General features: G+C 39.0%; 1 protein-coding gene across 4 annotated transcripts in view; it reads right to left on the bottom strand.

Annotated features, from left to right (window-relative positions):
* Positions 1-20,815, bottom strand: part of ASCC1 (activating signal cointegrator 1 complex subunit 1) — a 103,197-nt gene that overhangs the window by 15,780 nt on the left and 66,602 nt on the right. For 3 of the 4 annotated variants that reach the window (XM_060286190.2, XM_030862555.2, XM_060286193.2), the window contains 2 exons: positions 16,893-17,017; positions 11,063-11,148 (listed from right to left, as the gene is read on the bottom strand). In XM_060286190.2, coding sequence (XP_060142173.1) covers positions 11,063-11,148; positions 16,893-17,017 — 211 coding nt within the window. The remainder of the gene's footprint in view (positions 1-11,062; positions 11,149-16,892; positions 17,018-20,815) is intronic. The other variant, XM_070043850.1, reaches the window with a different exon arrangement.

Genomic DNA, 20,815 nt, shown 5'->3' with positions numbered 1-20,815 from the left:
GAGGATCCCATGTGCCGCGGAGCGGCTGGGCCCGTGAGCCATGGCTGATGAGCCTGCGCGTCCGGAGCCTGTGCTCCTCAGTGGGAGAGGCCACAGCAGTGAGAGGCCCGCGCAGTGCAAAAAAAAAGTATTTGTTATTCAAGTAACTGAAGTCACCGTTCTTGAAGCTCTAAATGGCTCCTCATAAGGCACAGCATTAAGATCACAATGCTTGCGATGCCTCCAGGGACTGCAGGCAGGGTCTGGTCCCTCAAACACTCCTCTCCCTGACTCTTCCTCTAGTGCCTCTTTCAGGTGCTCACATGCACATTGTTCCTTCCTGCCTCAGGAAATTTGCACATGCTGTTCCTTCTACCTAAAAAAGCTCTTCACCACCATCACCTAGTTCTCTCCCATAAGTCGGTAGACTTCAGCTCAAATGTCACTTCCTCCAGGAGATCCTCCCTGTCTCCTGTCCCCCTCTCTCCTGTCCCCCTCTCTTCACCAGCCTGATGGGGCCACGGTAGGCCTATCCCTGTATCCCCAAGGACCTTGTAGTTTATGTTAAGGCATTTACTCTTCTATCTAGAAAAGAACAGGGAGCCACCAAAGTGTTGCCAGCCAGGAAAGATAATATCCAATAAGCTGGTAGGTCTGGGGTTCAGAGAATTATGAACAGCAGCAAGCAGCTTACTTGGGACACAGATGACCTTTGCTCAACAAACAGTGGCCTCATCCTACCTCCCCAGGATACCTCCAGTAATGCCCTATGGTAGTGTTTTCCAGAATGGGGCATGACTATCACTGGGGGCTCTAGGGATAATTTTATTGGCATATAACTGAATATTTTTCAAAGATTAACGTATTTATTTCAATGGGGATTCAAAAATAAAACTTGCATTCTAAACCCATGGGAAAAAAAAAAGAATGTAGACAGAGCCATATTTTATCACTAACAGAGCAAAGCAAGAGTGGCCGTATTTTGGCAAGATGTCTTGTCACAGGTTCCTTTCTAAATGCCACATTTTTCTGCTACTCATGCTAATTTTATTTATTTTTAAATTTATTTATTTTTATTTATCTTTGGCTGCATTGGGTCTTCGCTGCTCCGCACAGGCTTTCTCTAGTTGCGGCGAGCAGGGGCTACTCTTCGTTGCGGTGCACAGGCTTCTCATTGCTACAGCTTCTCTTGTTGCAGAGCACGGGCTCCAGGCACGTGGGCTTCAGTAGTTGTGGCTCGTGAGCTCTAGAGCACAGGCTCAGTAGTTGTGGTGCACAGGCTTAGCTGCTCCACGGCATGTGGGATCTTCCAGGACCAGGGCTTGAACCCGTGTCCCCTGCACTGGCAGGCGGATTCTTAACCACTGCACCACCAGGGAAGCCTTATTCATGCTAATTTTAAAATTAACACAGGTTTACTTACAAGTTCACTGGTCTTTAGTTTTCATTCAATACTTTTTATTAATACATTCGGTAATAAGGCATAAATGAAAATGCAAAATAAATCACTGTTCATGTTTAAAGTTAATTAGTGCACACCACAGAGAAAATTATTTTTGGATGTATTTTGAAATAAAAGGAATTTAAATGTAAATTCAAGCTCATTATTATTCCTATCAGCTGAACCTTGCTGATGTGAAGTAATAAAGTTGCAGTCAAATTTAACTGAAAAATGAACTTCACTTATTAATGGAGGATTGTGAGTATGAGTTACAGGTATATTTGACTTGGGGCTCTCTTTTCTTGAATTTAGTAAACTAATTCTTAAAAAGAAACATTTGCTAGAAAAGAGTTAAGTAAATGAAAATTCAATAGGACTGACTGCTGTTAACTAAATATTTATGACATAAATAATATATCTTAAAGGTCTATTAAATACAAGCATCATATCTAATCATAAAGCAGAAAGGGCACTGGGTGAAATTAAAAAGTGAACTAAACACTAACCTTTAAGACAGTGGTCAGCAAACTTTTTCCATAAAGGGTCAGGTGGTCATATGTTGTTCGTCACAACTACTTAACTTTGGCACTGTGGCACGAAAGCAATCAGTGCATAAACAAATGAGGACAACTGTGTTCCAATAAAATTTTATTTAGAGACCCTGATATTTGAATTGCATATAATTTTTACATGTCATAAATTATTCTTCTTTTAATTTTTTTCAACCATTAAAAAAATATAAACACCATTCATAGTTTGAGGGCCATACAACAAAACAGGGGACAGGCCAAATTTGGTCCTTAGACCATAGCTTACAGGACCCTGCTCTGAGAGTTACAATTTCAAGTAAGGGGCAAAAAATATCCCCTTTGTCAATCAAAATCTTTTTCTTTTCTTCTGCCAAAGGAAGATTCTATAGAAATTTATAGATTTCTGATTTCTACAGAAAAAAGTTTTAGTTAGCCAATCCAGAAAAAGCTTCCTGAATGCTTGCCAGGCACAAAAGACATTGCTAAGCGCTGAGAGGCACGTGAATGGTGTCTGCACAAAGTAAGGAGAGGAGGGTAGGCACTGAGAGGTGAAAGCATGCCATAGACTGGGATGGTCCTTACCATTATGGAGGAGGTAACACCTGTACTGGACTTTGAAGAATGAGTAGGATTTGGATAGAACAAGATTGCAGTAAAAGAAAAACAGAGAGATAAGGACAAAACTTTAGGAAGTAGTCATACAAGGCAGTGAATTAAAAAAAAAAAAAAAAGAACCAGAAAAAGGAAAAAACTGCCACTAAAGCCAAGAGAAGAGAACATTTGAAAGAGAAAAGGGCTTAAAACTCTCAATGTGGTTACTGGGAAAAAATTAAAGTAGGTTAAGGCACTGGACAAAAGGGGGCTACTGGTGCCTTTTTACAGTGCGGTTTCAGTGTAATGACAGAGCTGACAGATAGGTTTCATGGAATTAAATGGAATAGTTTGAAAAGGATGTTGGTGGGAAGAATGGCTTTAAAGAGAAATGGACTCTATTTTCTTAAATAAAACAAAACAAAAAACATTCTAGTGAAAGATGCAGCTACCTTATTAGTAGCTTGCTCAATATGAAACATCCTAATCAGGAAGTTGTTCCTTACCTAAAATTCTTATACCCCTTGAAATCAAATGGGCCAAATTTTGTAGTAAGATCAGGAATTAACAGAAGTTACATCTATCCTAAATGCTGGAACAAAACATAGGCATGACTTCAACAAACTTTTCTGGAAGATGGTTATTAAAAAAAAAAAACCCACAACCATAACAAATGGTTAGTGTCCTATTCCTCTCCCAAGAGCATGTCTGTCTTTCCATCTTCTTTTATTTTTTATAATTTTTTACAATGATGTAGTTTCAGTCTTTCAGAAAAGTTACAAAAATAGTAAAGAGAATTCCTGGATACCTTTTTCCCTTCTTTCTTTTTTTTTTATAACCTACTTTAAGAAAAGCATTCTTTCACTGATTTCCTGGGTTTTGTTCTTTGTAATGTGGATACTGCCAACAAACTCTAGACATTCATTTTTAAAAGTGCTGGGGCCTTTTTAAAGTAGTTTAGTTCACGTTGTCCATGATTCACTCACAAGCTGTAGGAAAGAAAAGTGCAATATAGGCTCACTTAACAAAACTGTTTGGAATTCATTTGGCTTCTTTAATCTGTAGGTTGATGTCTTTCATTAGCTCTGGCCCATTCTCTCTTTCCTCTCCTTCTGGGACTCCAATTAAATGTATATTAGATCTTATCACTCTATCCTGTATGTCTCTTTTTCTCTCATCTGTAATTTTTACCTTCCCCCTCTGCCCATGCAACATGTTGGATAATTTCTTGTGACAATTTCCACTTCACTACTTCCCTCTGCAGCTCTATCTAATTTGCTAACTTGCTGCTAAACCCCATCCATTGAGCTCTTAAGTTCAGTTATTGCATTTTTACAGTTCTAGCATTTCTACTTGGTTCTTTTCAGAACTGCTACATCACTTTTTCTTTGCAATAGTTCCCAATTACCTGATAAAAAAGTTGTTTTAGCCTAAGTCTGATAATTCTAGTATTTCATGTCTTTATGAGTTCTGGATGTCTGTTTGCTTATGGTGAGTGGTTTCCTCATATGCCTAGTTATCTTTGTGTATTGGCTGTTGTGGGGGCAAAAGTTCCTTGGAAGAATATTTTTAGGCAGAGGGTGATAGAACTTTCTTCCAGAAAGGATTTTTCTTTACTATTGCCAAGTACCTGGGAACACTACCAGTCCAGAGGCTCTTTCATCCAAGTTCAAGACTCCAAGGTCTGTTTTCTCCTTTTAGAACCCTAACAGTTAATTTTTGCACTGCCTGAGGATCCTCTTTGTCAGATTTTCCCCTCATATTTTCTATCTCTCCACTTTGCCAGAGATTTCCTTAGCTTTATCTTCCAATCCTTAATTAATATATACATATGTGAGTATATATGTTATTTCTATGAACTCTCTTCTCACAGAAGCCTTTTCCACAACATCTTGCTTTTATTTTCCAAGTGAAATTCTCTAGAAAGTTGTACATTTGCTCCTCTAACAAGCTGCCTATTTTACATGATTGTCAAGAATGATGTGATTGCTTCCAATGCTGTGGATAAAAGCTCTTACAAAATATTAGTATGCCCAAGTGAAGTTAATAAATGTCAACAGTGTATAAGCATAAATAGCTTAAATAGAAAGTGACACCTGCTTAGTGATTTTACTTAAATTAAAATTTCAGGAATTCCCTGGCAGTCCAGTGGTTGGGACTCGGCACTTTCACTGCCGGGGCCCAGGTTCGATCCCCTGATCGGGGAACTAAGATCCCGCAAGCCGTGCAGTGCGGCCAAAAAAAAAAAAAAAATTCAAGTCATAGAAATATCAGGTAGTAAAAATGACACCATAGCTACGGTGGTAATGAGACATAGCAACTTTTTTCTACATTCAAATTGCTGTTATTCATAGTGATATAATAGTGCAATGGAACATTTAGTGATAGATTTTCAAGGAAAGGCTTTCTGTGCAAGGTGAGTTTTGAAAAAAAAAATTCTAAAGAGCCATGTGACTAAGAAGTAATTTTCAAGAACAGTATGTAACGTGGCTTAATACTGAATTGGATAATAAAAAACACAATATTTTCGTCCTTAGAAATAATATACTTTCTAAATGCTAGTCTTCCTCTGTAGTCATTAATATCTTTTAAAAAAAAATTACTACCGAGTTCTCAATCTAATCTCTCTTCCCTTGAAAAAATAAATTCATCTTTTCAATATTCTTCTAATACTCTGAAACAAGTAATCATTGAAAACAAGCCTCTTCACTAAGAGTATTTAAGAACTTAATTGTGCCTTTGTTACCTTAGGACAAATAGACCACAGAGTTGGCCAGGGAAGGACATGTGAGGCACATTCTGCTTTTTGACCTTGGTAGTAGTTACAGTGTTCACTTTATGATTATTTGTTTAAAAGTACATATATGTTTTATGAACTTTTACCAAAGAGAATAAATAGTATGTATTTTTAAACAGCTTCCTTTATAGAAACTTCTCTAAGTAAAGAAAACTAAATAAAGCTCTCATTTAAATGCATTCATTCTAACTGTCCTTTTAAAGAACTTGAAGAGGCAATGGAGCAAAGCAAAAATGAATGAAATACTTGAGTTACTCTCATTTACATCTTTCAAGAAAAGTCTCAATGTACCTAGCTAGATTTAAAACATATTTTCAGATAAAGTACTATTAAATATTAATATAGTTAAATACTGCCAATTCCCTCTTTCTCTAAATTTAAATATTCTTATATATATAAAAAAATTCATCTCTTTTTTTACTTGCTTTATATGTTCCAGGATTTTTTTTTTAGCATCTTTATTGGAGTATAATTGCTTTACAATGTTGTGTTAATTTCTACTGTATAACAAAGTGAATCAGCTATGCATATACATATATCCCCATATTCCCTCCCTCTTGCGTCTCCCCCCCACCCTCCTTATCCCACCCCTCTAGGTGGTCACAAAGCACCGAGATGATCTCCCAGTGCTATGCGACTGCGTTCCACTAGCTATCTATTTTACATTTGGTAGTGTATGTATGTCCATGCCACTCTCTCACTTCGTCCAGCTTACCCTTCCCCCCACCGTGTCCTCAAGTCCATTCTCTATGTGTGCGTCTTTATTCCTGTCTTGCCCCTAGGTTCTTCAGAACCTTTTTTTTTTTTAGATTCCATATATATGTGTTAGCATACAGTATTTGTTTTTCTCTTTCTGACTTACTTCACTCTGTATGACAGACTCTAGGTCCATCCACCTCACTACAAATAACTCAATTTCGTTTGTTTTTTATGGCTGAGTAATATTCCATTGTATATATGTGCCACATCTTCTTTAACCATTCATCTGTCGATGGACACTTAGGTTGCTTCCATGTCCGGACTATTGTAAATAGAGCTGCAATGAACATTGTGGTACATGACTCTTTTTGAATTATGGTTTTCTCGGGGTATATGCCCAGTGGTGGGATTGCTGGGTCATATGGTAGTTCTATTTTTAGTTTTTTAAGGAAACTCCATACTGCTCTCCATAGTGGCTGTATAAATGTACATTCCCACCAACAGTGCAAGAGAGTTCCCTTTTCTCCACACCCTCTCCAGCATTTATTGCTCGTAGATTTTTGATGATGGCCATTGTGACTGGTGTGAGGTGATACCTCATTTTAGTTTTGATTTGCATTTCTCTAATGATTAGTGATGTTGAGCATCCTTTCATGTGTTTGTTGGCAATCTGTATATCTTCTTTGGAGAAATGTCTATTTAGGTCTTCTGCCCATCTTTGGATTGGATTGTTTGTTTTTTTGATATTGAGCTGTAAGAGCTGCTTATAAATTTTAGAGATTAATCCTTTGTCTTGGTTCATTTGCAAATATTTTCTCCCATTCTGAGGGTTGTCTTTTCATCTTGTTTATGGTTTCCTTTGCTGTGCAAAAGCTTTTAAGTTTCATTATGTCCCATTTGTTTATTTTTATTTTTATTTCCATTTCTCTAGGAGTTGGGTCAAAAAGGATCTTGCTGTGATTTATGTCAAAGAGTGTTCTTCCTATGTTTTCCTCTAAGAGTTTTATAGTTTCTGGCCTTACATTTAGGTCTTTAATCCATTTTGAGTTTATTTTTGTGTATGGTGTTAGGGAGCGTTCTAATTTCATTCTTCTACATGAAGCTGTCCAGTCTTCCCAGCATCACTTTGTTCCAGGATTTTTAAGTATCTAAAGAAATGGCACTTTCACAGTGTCCTTTGATTTTGGACCTACAGTACTGGCTATTCCTTCCCAAATATATTATTGTGCCTTTATTTGTACCAAATCATCTCTGGTGAGTACAACCTAGGGCTCTAATGTCTCCTCTTCACTTTGCAGTTAGAAGCTATGCTTTTAAATAGTTACTACTGTACCCCTATTCAATCTGCTGAGAGCACAGTCTTGGAATACTGATTCGATTGCATAAGACCATTTCATAAGTCCCCCAAACAGACTGCCATTAAGACCACTTCTCTCTCCAGAAACTGGCAGTTAATGACCATTCTACTTTTAGCTAGCGAGGGAGCAGTTATTTCCTGCATTACATCTTTAGATCAGCATGATTTCTCCATTTACAAGTTTATCACTGCATTATAGACAAACAAACTACATCTTTGCTCCTATCTGTTAGATGAGAAATGGAAACCCTCTGACAGGACACTATCCTATTAATTTGGCCTAGGTCTTCTTCACTTGTATATCCTCCTTTCAGAGCTATCTGTCAGTCTTCCATAAAAAAATGCTACTACTAAATATATTCCTTTTCTGGTTTGAAAAACACGCGGAATGATTCTTTAGTTGTCAGTTCTTCTTTCAAAGTCTTTCTTAGGGTAAGAAAATTCTTATTTTAACTAGGGATAACCAGATACTAGTCTATAATAGCTGCAACAACTCTCAAAAGAGCTATACAAAAGAAAAATGTGGCTTCTACCTCCAAGAGTCGGAGTTTTCTTTTCTTATTAAGGCATCCGAAACACATAATACTACACCAAGCCAAAAGGACCAATTCTCTTCATGGAGTAGAATAGCAATTGGCTGTTACTCATTAAATTCTTACAGCAATGAGCAATGACTTGCATTCTCGTTTTGTTTCTCTTTGAATAGCAGATGAAGTTGATTTTTTCCCAAGGCTGCTTCCCATCACCAGCATTCCTGATCCTTGACCTATGTAGCTGTTAATATGCTGTACACATATGCTTGGGATCCTTAGCAATCAATGCAGTTAACCTTTCTGTTTATTCCAAGTCAGTTCCTATCTTGTTAATGAAAGTGATTTTTTTCCCTTTCTAAACATAATAATTATATCTGGTACAAAAACTATGTATAATCCATCAGTTTTTTAAATCTTTTTTTTTTTTTGCAAGGGATTCAGGGGCCATGGGTTCTAATGTTCTAGTTGAGAAAGACTTGTCTTGTAATTCCAAAAAGTGGGCTGCTATAGCTACTTCATAAATACAGTTATTACTGCTTGTGTGTTTGGGGGCTAGTTGTTGGATGCCACATTTTATCTTTATTCTCAAAGAAAAGTTAATTCCTTTGATTAAATGTAAGTGAAAGATTATATTTTCTGGAACTAATGATTAAAAAGTAATATACTGGGGGGACTTCCCTGGTGGCGCAGTGGTTAAGAATCTACCTGCCAATGCAGGGGACATGGGTTTGAGCCCTGGTCCGGGAAGATCCCACATGCTGCAGAGCAACTAAGTCTGTGTGCCACGACTACTGAGGCTGTGCTCTAGAGCCCACGTGTCACAACTACTGAAGCCCACACGCCTAGAGCCCGTGCTGCACAACAAGAGAGGCCACTGCAATGAGAAGCCCGTGCACCAGAATGAAACCCAATGCAGCCAAAAATAAATAAATAAGTTTACAAAAAAAAAAGTAATATATTGGAAATTCTATCAAAAGATACTTTGTTACAACTACCTGTGCTCAAAGGTACTTCCCCTCCATTTCATAATTTGCCCCCATCATTTTATATGGTAATTACCTATTAACCAGCTGTATCTCTCAAAGACAGGAAGCTCCTGGAAGGTAAGGACTGTATCATAATGACTTTTATCTATAGGGCACATAGTCTGACAGATGGTATACAGTCAATAAGTATTTCTGTTGGTGTTAGTATTATATTCAACTCAAAAGTCTAATTCTTAATTAGCCAGTTTTAGACTAACTGGCACACCCATTGCCTCAACATTTATGTCTAGTCAGATATTTTCACAATTCAGATAGGCCCAGTTTCAAATATCTACTGATTTCTACCTAAACACTGAGCATCTTTATGGAAGAGAGTAGAGACATTGCTAACTTGTGAGCTTTGAATCTCTTTGTTCTGATTCAGACTCTGCTACTATCTAGCATTAACCTTTGGCAAAACATTTTAACCATATTGGATCTCACACCCTTAGAGAGTAAAATGAGGAACTGGATTAAATAGTTTCCAAGTACCTAGCTGGGCCCAGCTCTAAAATTCCAATTAGGCCTTAACAGTAAGGGTACAACTACTATAGCAAGCTTTCGTCAACACTAGAGGGAGCTACAGCCGTGTCATCACTGGGGTGGGTTAGGAAGATTTCCAAGCCAAGCATCTTTAAATGGAAAACTGACTTTCCAGAATGAGAGAAATTAAATATTCAATGAGAGATCCATACTGTTCATACAGCAACTTCTCAGGCTCCCTGCTGTTACCTCCCTCTTACAGATGTTAAAGCACCTCACACTCCACTTGCATCAACATACCTTTTGGGCTTTAATTCTAATTTCAAAGGAACCAAGTTGGCTTGAGTCATTCCAACAGATTTCTTTCCCCATCCGTCTAGTTTTTTTCTTAATCAAATTAACAATAACAAAAAAGTAAAGTAATTAATGCTATTATTTAAAAAGCCCCAGGAAATGAGCTAGAGGAGGAGAAAGATTCATACAATGAAGCTGTGGCCTGGGAAAATAAGTAAACTGCAACTGAATTCATTAGCAGCTTGCCACTCAAACCAAATCTACAATAGCTACTTTGAAGACAAGAAAATTACTCAAAGAGAGAAAAGGTATCAAGTAAAAGAAGGAATCAACAAAGCCCTGCAAAGCCCCTTCCCCACAAGGCAGGAATGCCTGCCTAAGTGAACGCTGTCATTGCTCTGTTAGGCTCTGCAGTGAGGAGCTTGCAGCTGCTGAACAGTGATGTCATTAATTATACGCAATGAGGTCATATTAGGCATTTGGCAACAAAACTGTCAAGTGATAAGATAAGGGAATGGAGGAAGGAAGGAAAAAGAAAAAACATTTTTAAAGCTAGAGCTTATTCTGAAGTTATTATATACATACTCTCCCACCCAGCTCCAAAAAACACCCATGGCCTTGAAAATGTATGACCTACATCATTATAGAACAAGTAAAATGAAGAATCAAAAACCTCTCCTTCGGTATCAACTTATGTTTCTCTTTGCACAGAGGCACAATGGTATGTTAACCTGACAGAGAGAGCATAAACTGTGGATGTTACAGAATGTGGTCTGTGGTAGAAAGATAAATGCAATCCTAAAGAACCCCTTTTATTTGAATTTCATAGGTTAATTTAACGCTCAGAAGCAAATCCTCAACAGTCAGAAATGGACCACCGAGCTTTTAGTACATGGGCTGTTCCTGAGTAAAAATAGATTATACAGGAACTTTGGAGAGCGACTTTGTGGGTGAAGAGAAAAATCTACTAGAACAAGACAAACTATTCTTTTTCACTTAAAAAAATGCACACTCAGTCCTCCAGAGGTAAAATACAGAGCAAGACTCACAAGGTTAAAATCAACTTATTCCTATGGATCCAAATAGTCACTATACTTGTTTCTTAAATCATCAGTTTCAAGTACTCTAAGAGATAACAACAGCCTTTTAACAAGTCAAAAAAGATTTCTCTTTTAGGACAATGAAAAACAATTTTAACAGTCCTTTCAATCAATAATCCTCATGGGAAATATGAGAAAAATATACTTTACTGTTAAAAGGAGAACCACTTATTGTCCTCCCTTATTTTAGGACACATGCCAAAGGTTTCCAATTCACTCTGCTTCATACTGACCTTCAAAATGTTTCGGCCATCAAATGATTCTCTTTCCTTGAAGGCATATTTGCCATCTGTTGTGTAGAGGTTGTACCTGCCTTCAGCTGTAAATATTCCAAAGACAATGTTAGAAGAGAAGCCTGGGTTATGTATCTGTTTTCTCTTGGACTTCTACAGGGACAACTAGCAAGATCTTCATGTACTACCTGGAAAGTGACATAATATGGAGGGAAATACATCAGGCTATGAGTCAGGAGACCCAGCATCTAGTCTCAGCTCTGTCATCAACTGATATATATTTATTCATTGAACAATGTCCAAGTACTCACTGTATATAAACTACATAACTAACCATATTCTTAGGCAGTTTATGTCTCCTCTATGGACCTCAGTTCCTCATTTACAAAGTTAGAGGTTAAGACAAGGTGATTTCCAAAGGTTCCTTGTAGTCTAAAACCCCGAGATTTTATATAAGCTGCATGCATTTCTAAATACATAAAAATATACAGAAGTTCACACATTAACTAGTCAAAAATGCAGGCAACTATGCTTTGGGTTGATTTAAGGACTTCCCCCTGAATGAGAAAAACCTCTTCAGTTGCAATCAAAGGTATCCTGACATTCTACACAGAAATTTGCAAATCTATGACCTTAGCCTCATCAAAGCTGTATTCTAACTCCTTGCATTAATTTAGCTTGCTTATCCCAAAAGATGTCCTTCAAATGCAGCAGAAAAAAGGATATCAAAGGAAAGGGATAACTGGCAAGTAAAAGCAAAACAATGTATTCTATAGCCTTTTCAAGAGAAAAACACAAGACAGAGAAGAATCCAGGGTATATAAAATTCAAAGCATCTTCAAAAATTATTTATCAGAATATTTTCTGAAATATCAACCCTTTCCTGCCCATCAACAGACACTCAAAAATATTTGTATTTCTACTTTTGAGTATATTCTTTTATTGTATGGAGATTCTTTGATTGTATGGAGATTACCATGTCAGAACTGATAAAATACATCCAAAGTGCTAACTCCATGAACATAATATATTTTAGCTAGCCCACTGGAATTATACCTGGGTAACTACAGGACTATTTTTCTAATGAGAACTATTCTCTTAATCCAAGATCCCAATCCCATGCATATTTCACAACTTAAAAATAGGTTCCTTGTTAAAAGGAGATGTGAAAATTTAAAGTAAATTCATACTAAGTAAATGTCAATAAAAAAGCAGTAATGAAATCTGAAGATTAAAATGTTTAATGACAGGTGCAAAATCTATAAGTAGCACTAGCCATAAGGGGAATGTAAATCAAAGTCACAATGAGACACCACTTCACACCCCAAATGATGGCAATAATAAAAAAGTAATAACAAGTGCAGATAAAGATGTAGAGGAATTGAGACCCTCATATACTGTCGTCCCCCCTTATTCATGGTTTTGCTTTCCATGGTTTCAGTTACCCATGGTCAACCGAGGTCCAAAAATATTAAATGGAAAATTCCAGAAATAAACAATTCCTAAGTTTTGAATTGTGCACCATTTTGAGTAGCGTGATCTGTCCCACCCAGAAAGTGTCATCTCTTTGTCCAGCGTATCTCACCCTCTCTGTTATCAGATTGACTGTCAAGGTATTGCAGTGCTTGTATTCAAGTCACCCTTATTTTACTTAATAATGGCCCCAAAGGCAAGAATAATGATGCCAGCAATTCGGATATGCCAAAGAAAAGCCATAAAGTGCTTCCTTTCAGTGAAATGGTGAAAGTTCTTGACTTAATAAGGAAAGAAAAAGATCATATGCTGAGGTTTGCTAATATCTACATTAAGAACAAATCTTCTATCCGCGAAATTAGGAAGAAGGAAAAAGAGATTCGTACTAGCTTTGCTGTCACACCTCAAAAACTGCAAAAGTTACGGTCACAGTGCATGGTAAGTGCTTAGTGAAAATGGAAAAGGCACTAAATTTGTACAATAAAAAATTTTGAGAGAGACAGACAGCACTCACATACTTTTAATTACAGTATATCGTTTAATTCTTCTATTTTATTATTAGTTGTTAATCTCTTACTGCACCTAATTTATAAATTAAACTTTATCATAGGTATGTATGCATAGGAAAAATACAGAATGTGGTATGTAGTTTCAGGCATCCACTGGGGATCTTGGAATGTATCTCCCGCGGATAAGGGGGAACTACTGTACTGCTTGTGGGAATGTAAAATGGTGCAGCCACTCTGGAAAACAGTCTGGCAGTTCCTCAAAAAGTTAAACATACTGATATCATGATGCAGCAATTTCACACTTAAGTATATACCTAATAGAAATGAAAACATATGCCCACACAAAAACACATACATAAATGTTCACAGCAGCATTATTCATAATAGCCAAAAAGTGGAAACAACAGAAATGTCCATCAGCTGATGAATGGATAAATAAAATGTGTTATGTCCATACAATGGATTATTATTTGGTAATAAAAAGGAATGACATTTGATACATGCTACAACATGGATGAACCTTATAAACATTATGCTAAGTGAAAGAAGTCAGTCACAGAAGATCACACATTGCATGATTCTATTTATATGAAATATGCAAAAAAGGCAAATTCATTGGACAAAAATTAGACTGGTGGTGCCTAAGGACTGAAGAGTAAGGGAAAAATGGGGAGTCACTGCCAATAATTATGGAGTTTCTTTTTGGGGTGATGAAAATATTCTAAAATTTACTGTGGTAACGGTTACATTACTCACTATACTTTAAATAGGTGAATTATATGGTATATGAATTACATCTCACTAAAGCTGTTATATTTAAAATATATGTCAACAGGAAAGGATAACTAGACTGTGAACACAGAACATTTTCTTTCATGAAGCTCTGGTGCCAACCGAATATACATCTGGATCCACACAATTTAAAAGATACAGATTCCTATATAATTCAACTCTTTTATGTTAAGAGGTTAGTTAATAATGGGGTATGGTATAGTTGTAAGAGCTCTGAACTAAGATTTAAGGACTAGGACAGATGCAGAATGTATTACTGATAGTATCACATGTCTAATAAAATACTGCACTGTCCAAAACAGTAGCCACTAGCCACATGTGATTATTTAAATTTCTTTTTTTTTGGCCATGCCATGCTGCACACAGTATCTTAGTTCCCTGACCAGGGATCGAACCTGTGCCCCCTGCATTGTGAGCTCAAAGTCTTAACCACTGGACCTCCAGGGAAGTACTTATTTAAATTTAAATTAATTAAAAGTTCACTTTCTCAGTCTCACTAGCCAGCCATCTTCAAGTACTCAATAACCACATGTGGATAGTGGCTACCATACTGAATTTCACAGATATGGAATATTTCTATCATCATATAAAGTCCTATTGGATGGTGCTAGATACAATGTAACTTCTGAACCAATGAATTAGAGCAGGAGTCCCCAAACTCTTTGGCACCAGGGACTGGTTTCATGGAAGACAATTTTTCCACAGACCAGGGTGGAGGGAATGGTTTAGGCAGTAATGAGACCAATGGGGAGCGGCAGATGAAGCTTCCCTTGCTTGCCCACCACTCACCTCCTGCTTTGCGCCCTGGGGGTTGGGGACCCCTGAATTAGAGTGTACCTTATTTTTAATTAATTAATTAATTAACTTGGCTGTGCCGGGTCTTAGTTGCAGCACACAGGATCTTAGTTGCAGCATACATGAAGGATCTAGTTCCCTGACCAGGGATCGAACCCGGGCCCCCTGCATTGAGAGCACAGAGTCTTAACCGCTGGACCACCAGGGAAGTCCCTAGAGCGTACGTTAGAGTTCTGAACCTCTGTCTTTACGTGATGATGTTAAAATGTACACCACCTCAGGGGATCTAACAGTGTTTTCCAAGATTAAAACTGACTGACTGGGGCTCCCCTGGTGGCGCAGTGGTTAAGAATCCACCTGCCAATGCAGGGCACACGGGTTCAAGTCCTGGTCCGGGAAGACCCCACATGCTGTGGAGCAACTAAGCCCGTGTAACACAACCACTGAGCCCGCGTGCCACGACTACTGAAGCCCGTGTGCCTAGAGCCCGTGCACTGCAACGAAGAGTAGCCCCCGCTCGGCACAACTAGAGAAAGCCTGCGCGCAGCAACGAAGACCCAACGCAGCCAAAAATAAATTAATTAAAATAAATAAATTTTAAAAACTGTCCAGAACAAAATAAATACCACAAACTCCTTTAAATGTTCCCATTAGATAACTTACATTATAATTTATATCAAATATTCCATAAAAAAATTTTTTTCTGGAATTCCAAATGGTCTTCTGCAATACCACTATCCAAATGAAAGAAATATATTCCATCAGAACAAGAATAAGTAGAGAGCTTCGGATTCTACTAACTACCCAGAGTCCATAGGCTTTGACTGAGTCATTTGAATGTTTTTTGATCTCAGTGCTCTGAAAGGTAAAACACTGATTTATTTAGAAAAGTCTTAAAGAAAATACAATGTAGCATCATAAAACAGTTAACACTAGAACTAAGAATTGGATTAGCTACATATCTCTTAGTCCAACAATGGCGCTAACCAAACCAAACAACTTATAGTTGAGTTCTCTGGTATATATCTGAAGAAATGAAAAGATGTACTTTGGTAAAAAGGGACACAAAAACTGTCCTAAACTATAAATCTATAAATAGTTCATGGGTTCTGATGGAGTCCTGATGTAGTCCTCTTCCAACGTAGACTTTCTAAAACCAAGGTCAGGGTCCTAACAAATATAATAAAACCTGAATATGGAGTTTTGGTGCTGGTATATTTTAAACAACAGGGCTTTGAAGAAGCAGCTGCACATAACTTGAATTTGTAGCTCCTGATCAGACAGATGCTGAATGTGTGCTAGACAGCTTTGACTTGGTGGGTGAGGATGGGAAGAAAAATAATCCTTATTAAAATGTAGATTATTATCTCAAATAAAGGGTTAAAACAGGCATTTTTATATGAAGGTTTAGATTCATGAGGGAAAAAAACATTACTCTAACACAAGGTTTTTCAACCTTGGTGCTACTGACATTTTGGGCTGAATAATTCTTTGTTATGAGGGGTTGTCCTGTGCATTGCAGAGGGTTAAGCAGAACCCCTGACCTCTACCCATTAGATGCCAGTAGCAACTCACTCCCAGCCCCCTAACTGTGACAACCAAAAATGTCTTCAGACAATCCAAATGTCCTCTGGGGGTAAAACTGCCTCTAGTTGAGAATCACTGCTCTAACATTTACCTTTACTAGTTAATCTTCTTTCTTGTTTTATAAAAAAAAGAAAAAGCTGCCATGTATTTCATGGGACATACCTACACTAAAACAATTATTCATTTTCCACCTGAAATTTACTTGGGCATCCTGTATGTTTATTTGCTATATCTGGCAACCCTATGTGCGACAGAAATAAAAGATTTGGAATGCTACAGTCCCATGCTAGATATGTACCTGCCCCCTTCCACTGCGCTCATCAAAACAAGCTAATGGATCTAAAACAGAAGATGTAGCAGAGATTCTTTTTTTTTTTTTGCGGTACGCGGACCTCTCACTGTTGTGGCCTCTCCCTCTCCCGTTGCGGAGCACAGGCTCCGGACACGCAGGCTCAGAGGCCCTGGCTCACGGGCCTAGCTGCTACGCGGCATGTGGGATCTTCCCGGACCGGGGCATGAACCCATGTCCCCTGCATCGGCAGGCGGACTCTCAACCACTGCGCCACCAGGGAAGCCCAGCAGAGATTCTTTGATAGTCCATTCTCTTCAAACCCCAGGGACATCATTAGGCCTTGTTGATCACAAACTGTGCTGTGGTTCTATGAAGCACTCACCATTGGGGTCTTTCCTGAATAGAGTATTCATGACTGTAGCATGGAGTTTCACACTATTCCACTCTTTCACTATTAGTCCAGATGCCTGAAAACGTTCCAGTACTCGATCAACCAATTCCTGCAGCCTGGAGAAATTGAAGAAAGAAGTACAGAAATCTCAGTAAACTCCTGAACCCTGATTACTAATTCACATTTATGAAGCATCTACTCTGAGCCAGTCACCGTACAAGGCCCTCAAAAGAAGAGGAAGTAAATAAGGCTGCAGTCCCCACCATCATGAAGCACACAGCTTTGTGTGGACAAGACACCTGGAAACAACTGCACAACATCATGGTGAGTGTAAGGGAGTGATCAACTATACTTGGAGGGGCCAGGTTTTCACAGGAGGTTTAAGCATGGCCTTGAAGGAAGATGGAAGTTTATGATCTTGGAAATCTTACACAAGAAGCCAGGCTCAGCAGAGAGCTGTCTAAAAGAAAGTGCTTTATTGGTTCATCCAGTCACAGAACCAAAAGCTAGTTGATGTGTTTCGGCCAGGATCAAATGAGGTCTGGCATGACTCTCAGACATTTGCTCATTGGGAAGGAGCATGCACTGTGAAAATCCCAGCAGCCCTGGCCACTACATCAGTGTTCACTAAGGCAGAAGTGTAGTACCAATGAAGACAACTATAGGAAAATCCACAGGCCACATAACTGATGTCTCCAAATGGACTCCAGCTGGCTCTAAGCACTAACGGTTCTGCAGCGGGTGAGTTCTATCTTGATGATGGCTGTTCATTCCAATACCTCCACCAGAAACAATTCTTGCACAGGAAGTTTTCACTCTGTTCAGGTGTTTTGATCAACAGCTTAAAGAACTCTCTTTAACATTTCTTGTAAGGCTGGTCTAGTGGCAATGAACTCCTTCAGTTTTTGTTTGTCTGAAAAACTCTTTATCTCCCCTTCAATTCTGAAGAACTTTGCCAGTTGCGCCACTGAGAGGGGGTCATTATCCCATCGAGGATGTGGTGGAGCAGATCTTGGCCCTAGGCCTCAGAAAGCAGCCATCTTCTGCGACCACTCACTCATCTGATGGTGAAGTTCAGCCTGTGGCTTTTACACAGTGTGACCAGATGTCCAACCTGAGCCTGCAGTTCTCACTGAACATGGGTGCTGATGTGGAGGTCTGCATCAAATGACAGAGCAGTGCACCTGATGAGCGCAGGGAGCAGCCTGTTCCTTTCAACCTTTCCCTTGGCTTTTTTTGAGATTTGTGCTGCATGCTAATTGACTTCCCCACCTCAAAATCTTTCATTCGTCGCCAGTGTACTAATGAACAATAGATTTCACATTTTTTAAGATTTTACATTTTAGATGTACATACTAGTAATACTCTTTGTGCCACATACCATTTCTTTTCCCAGATGCAAGTGGCCCTGAGAAATCTGTAGAGTTTGTGAATCTTCCACTGCTTCTTGGGCCATGGCTTGCGGTAAAACACTGTAGCCCAGTGAGCAGCTTCTCCTTGAGCAGGGCTGGATGGGTCTGTTTTATGTGAGATGTGCGCCAAACCCACCTTGCGTGGCCCATTTGTGGGAGTTTTCCTGAGGCCACAGGGCAGTCTCTCTGGTTGCAGCAGCTGAGTTGCTCAATGCCTGTCTCCACACGGATAGAACAGCCTCTGGTACCCCTACCCCCAGTTATCTTTCACCCATTTAGACATGGTCAAAACAACCCTTTTCCGCTTGCACTCATACGCTGCAGCAAGAGGGAGTTATCTTCCCCTAGAGATTGAGTGAGAAGCACAAAGGATTCTTTTCCCTTTCATGTTTTTCAGGCTCCAAAGTTCCAAATTAATCTTCTTATAATTCTAACTTCTCTATCTTAATTGTTTTTATTTTGTCTACTAACCAAAGAATATTTAAACATGAGTAAGCTATAATTTTTTTATTTTTTGGCCACATGGCATGTGGGATCTTCATTCCCAGACCAGGGATTGATCCCGTGCCCCCTGTAGTGGAAGCATGGAGTCTTCACCACTGGACCGCCAGGGAAGTACCAAGTAAGCTATAATTAATAATAATAAAATAAATACCCATACCCTCACCATTGACCTCCAGAAACAGAACACAGGGCTGGGACTATAATGATCAGACCATGGGAAGCCACGGAAGTCTTTTAAAAGGGAATGATGTGGTCAGCTACCCATTTGTGAAGCTGACTCTGTGGCACAGTGGAAAATGCTTTAGAAGGGGAAAGAGACCAGCGGTACTGAGGTCAGTTATGTGGTACTAATAGTACTAATAGTAGAAATAATAACAAACACGATGTGTCACACACTATTCTAAGCACTTTGTATCTGTTAAATCATTTAATCTTCACGATAAATTATTATCCCTACCTTACCAATGAGGAAACTGAGGCACAGAGAAGTTATAAAACTTGACTAAAGTCACACAACTAATAAGTGATAGATCCAAAATGAGAACCCATGCAGTCTGGCTTCAGAGGACAAATTTTAAGGACCATGGTATAAAGTAGAAAGGGATGAAGATCTAAACTATGACAGGGGCAGTGAGAACCGAGACAAGGGAATGGATTCAAAAGAGCTTGTGAGAGAGAAGTTGGGGCCCTCAGATACGACAGTGTTATAGCAGAGGAAGCAGCTGAGAGCTACTCCCACGAGTTCACCTTAAATGAGCAGATGGGTCACTGACCAAGGTGGGGAGTGGTGGAGAGGGTTAATAGTGTGTATACTTTTTCATGTGTGGCACCGGATTTCAAGTGCGACATGTCCAGGAGACAGATGGAAATAACAAGCCTGAAGCTCAAGAGAAAAATCTGGACAAAAGACACAGATCTGGGAGTTATCAGTGCAAAAAAAGTAGTTAAAAGCATGGGACAGATGCAGTCACAGGGTGAGGGGGAATCAGAGCAAGCAAGAAGAGAGCTAAGGACGGAGCCTTTATGGGACACTCGTATGTAAGGGGCAGAGAAGGAACCACTAATGACAATCGATAAGGATGAGGAACAAGAAAAGGAAAACTTCAGGAAGGCTGAAAAGAGAATTACAAGGGGTGTGAAAAGAGGAATAATCAGTATAGTACAATGCTATAAAAAGTAAAGTATGAAAAGGAGCAAAAAATGCTTACTTATTTCTTACAGTCAGAACGTTATTAGAGATCTTTGCCAGAGCAGTTTCTCTGGCACACTGGCGAAGGAAGCCTTATTGCAGAGGACCAAGGGAGAGGCCAGACAGACGGGAAGGGGATACATGCACATAAACTCAAGAAACTTGCAAGGAAGGGAAGAAACTAATTGCCTCGGTAATTAGATATAGAATTGAAGGCAGGTTGTTTGTGTTTATTTTCAAGGAAGAGAAAGAGTTGAAAATGCTTACTGACAACAAGAAACTATCCAGCAGAGAAGGAAGATGAAACCTTAGGAAACAGAGGGGATCAACAGAACAAGATCTCAAAGGAGACAGGAAGGGCTGGTGTGGGGATGGGAATCATACAAAAGATGAGCAGAACACGTCCCTGCTCTTGAGCAGCTTACATTCTGGTGGAAGGAGACAGATAGCAAACAAATATACATATACGACATCAGGTGGTGCTAAGCACCATGAAGAAAACAAAATGGAAGAGAGGGAGGAGAAAGGGATTGAGGGTAAGTGTACTATTTTAGACATGGTGATCAGGTAAGGCTTCCCTGATAAAGTGACACTTGAGCAGAGACCTAAGGGAACAGCATTCCAGAGAAAGGGAACAGCAAATACAGTCATCTGAGGCAGCCTGCTTGTGGTATGACGGAGGAACAGTAAGAAGCCAGTGTATGGAATGAAACTGTGGGGAGAGGTGATGAGGTGGGAGAGGAAGGAGGACCAGGTCACAGGGGCTTACATAAGGTTCTTAGGCCCCTGTAATAACTTTGTCTTCTACT

Source organism: Globicephala melas, chromosome 16 (genome assembly GCF_963455315.2).
Source record: "Globicephala melas chromosome 16, mGloMel1.2, whole genome shotgun sequence".
Taxonomy (NCBI): domain Eukaryota; kingdom Metazoa; phylum Chordata; class Mammalia; order Artiodactyla; family Delphinidae; genus Globicephala; species Globicephala melas.
Note: the sequence above shows the minus strand (reverse complement) of the source record. Positions and strands in the feature narration are given on the sequence as shown.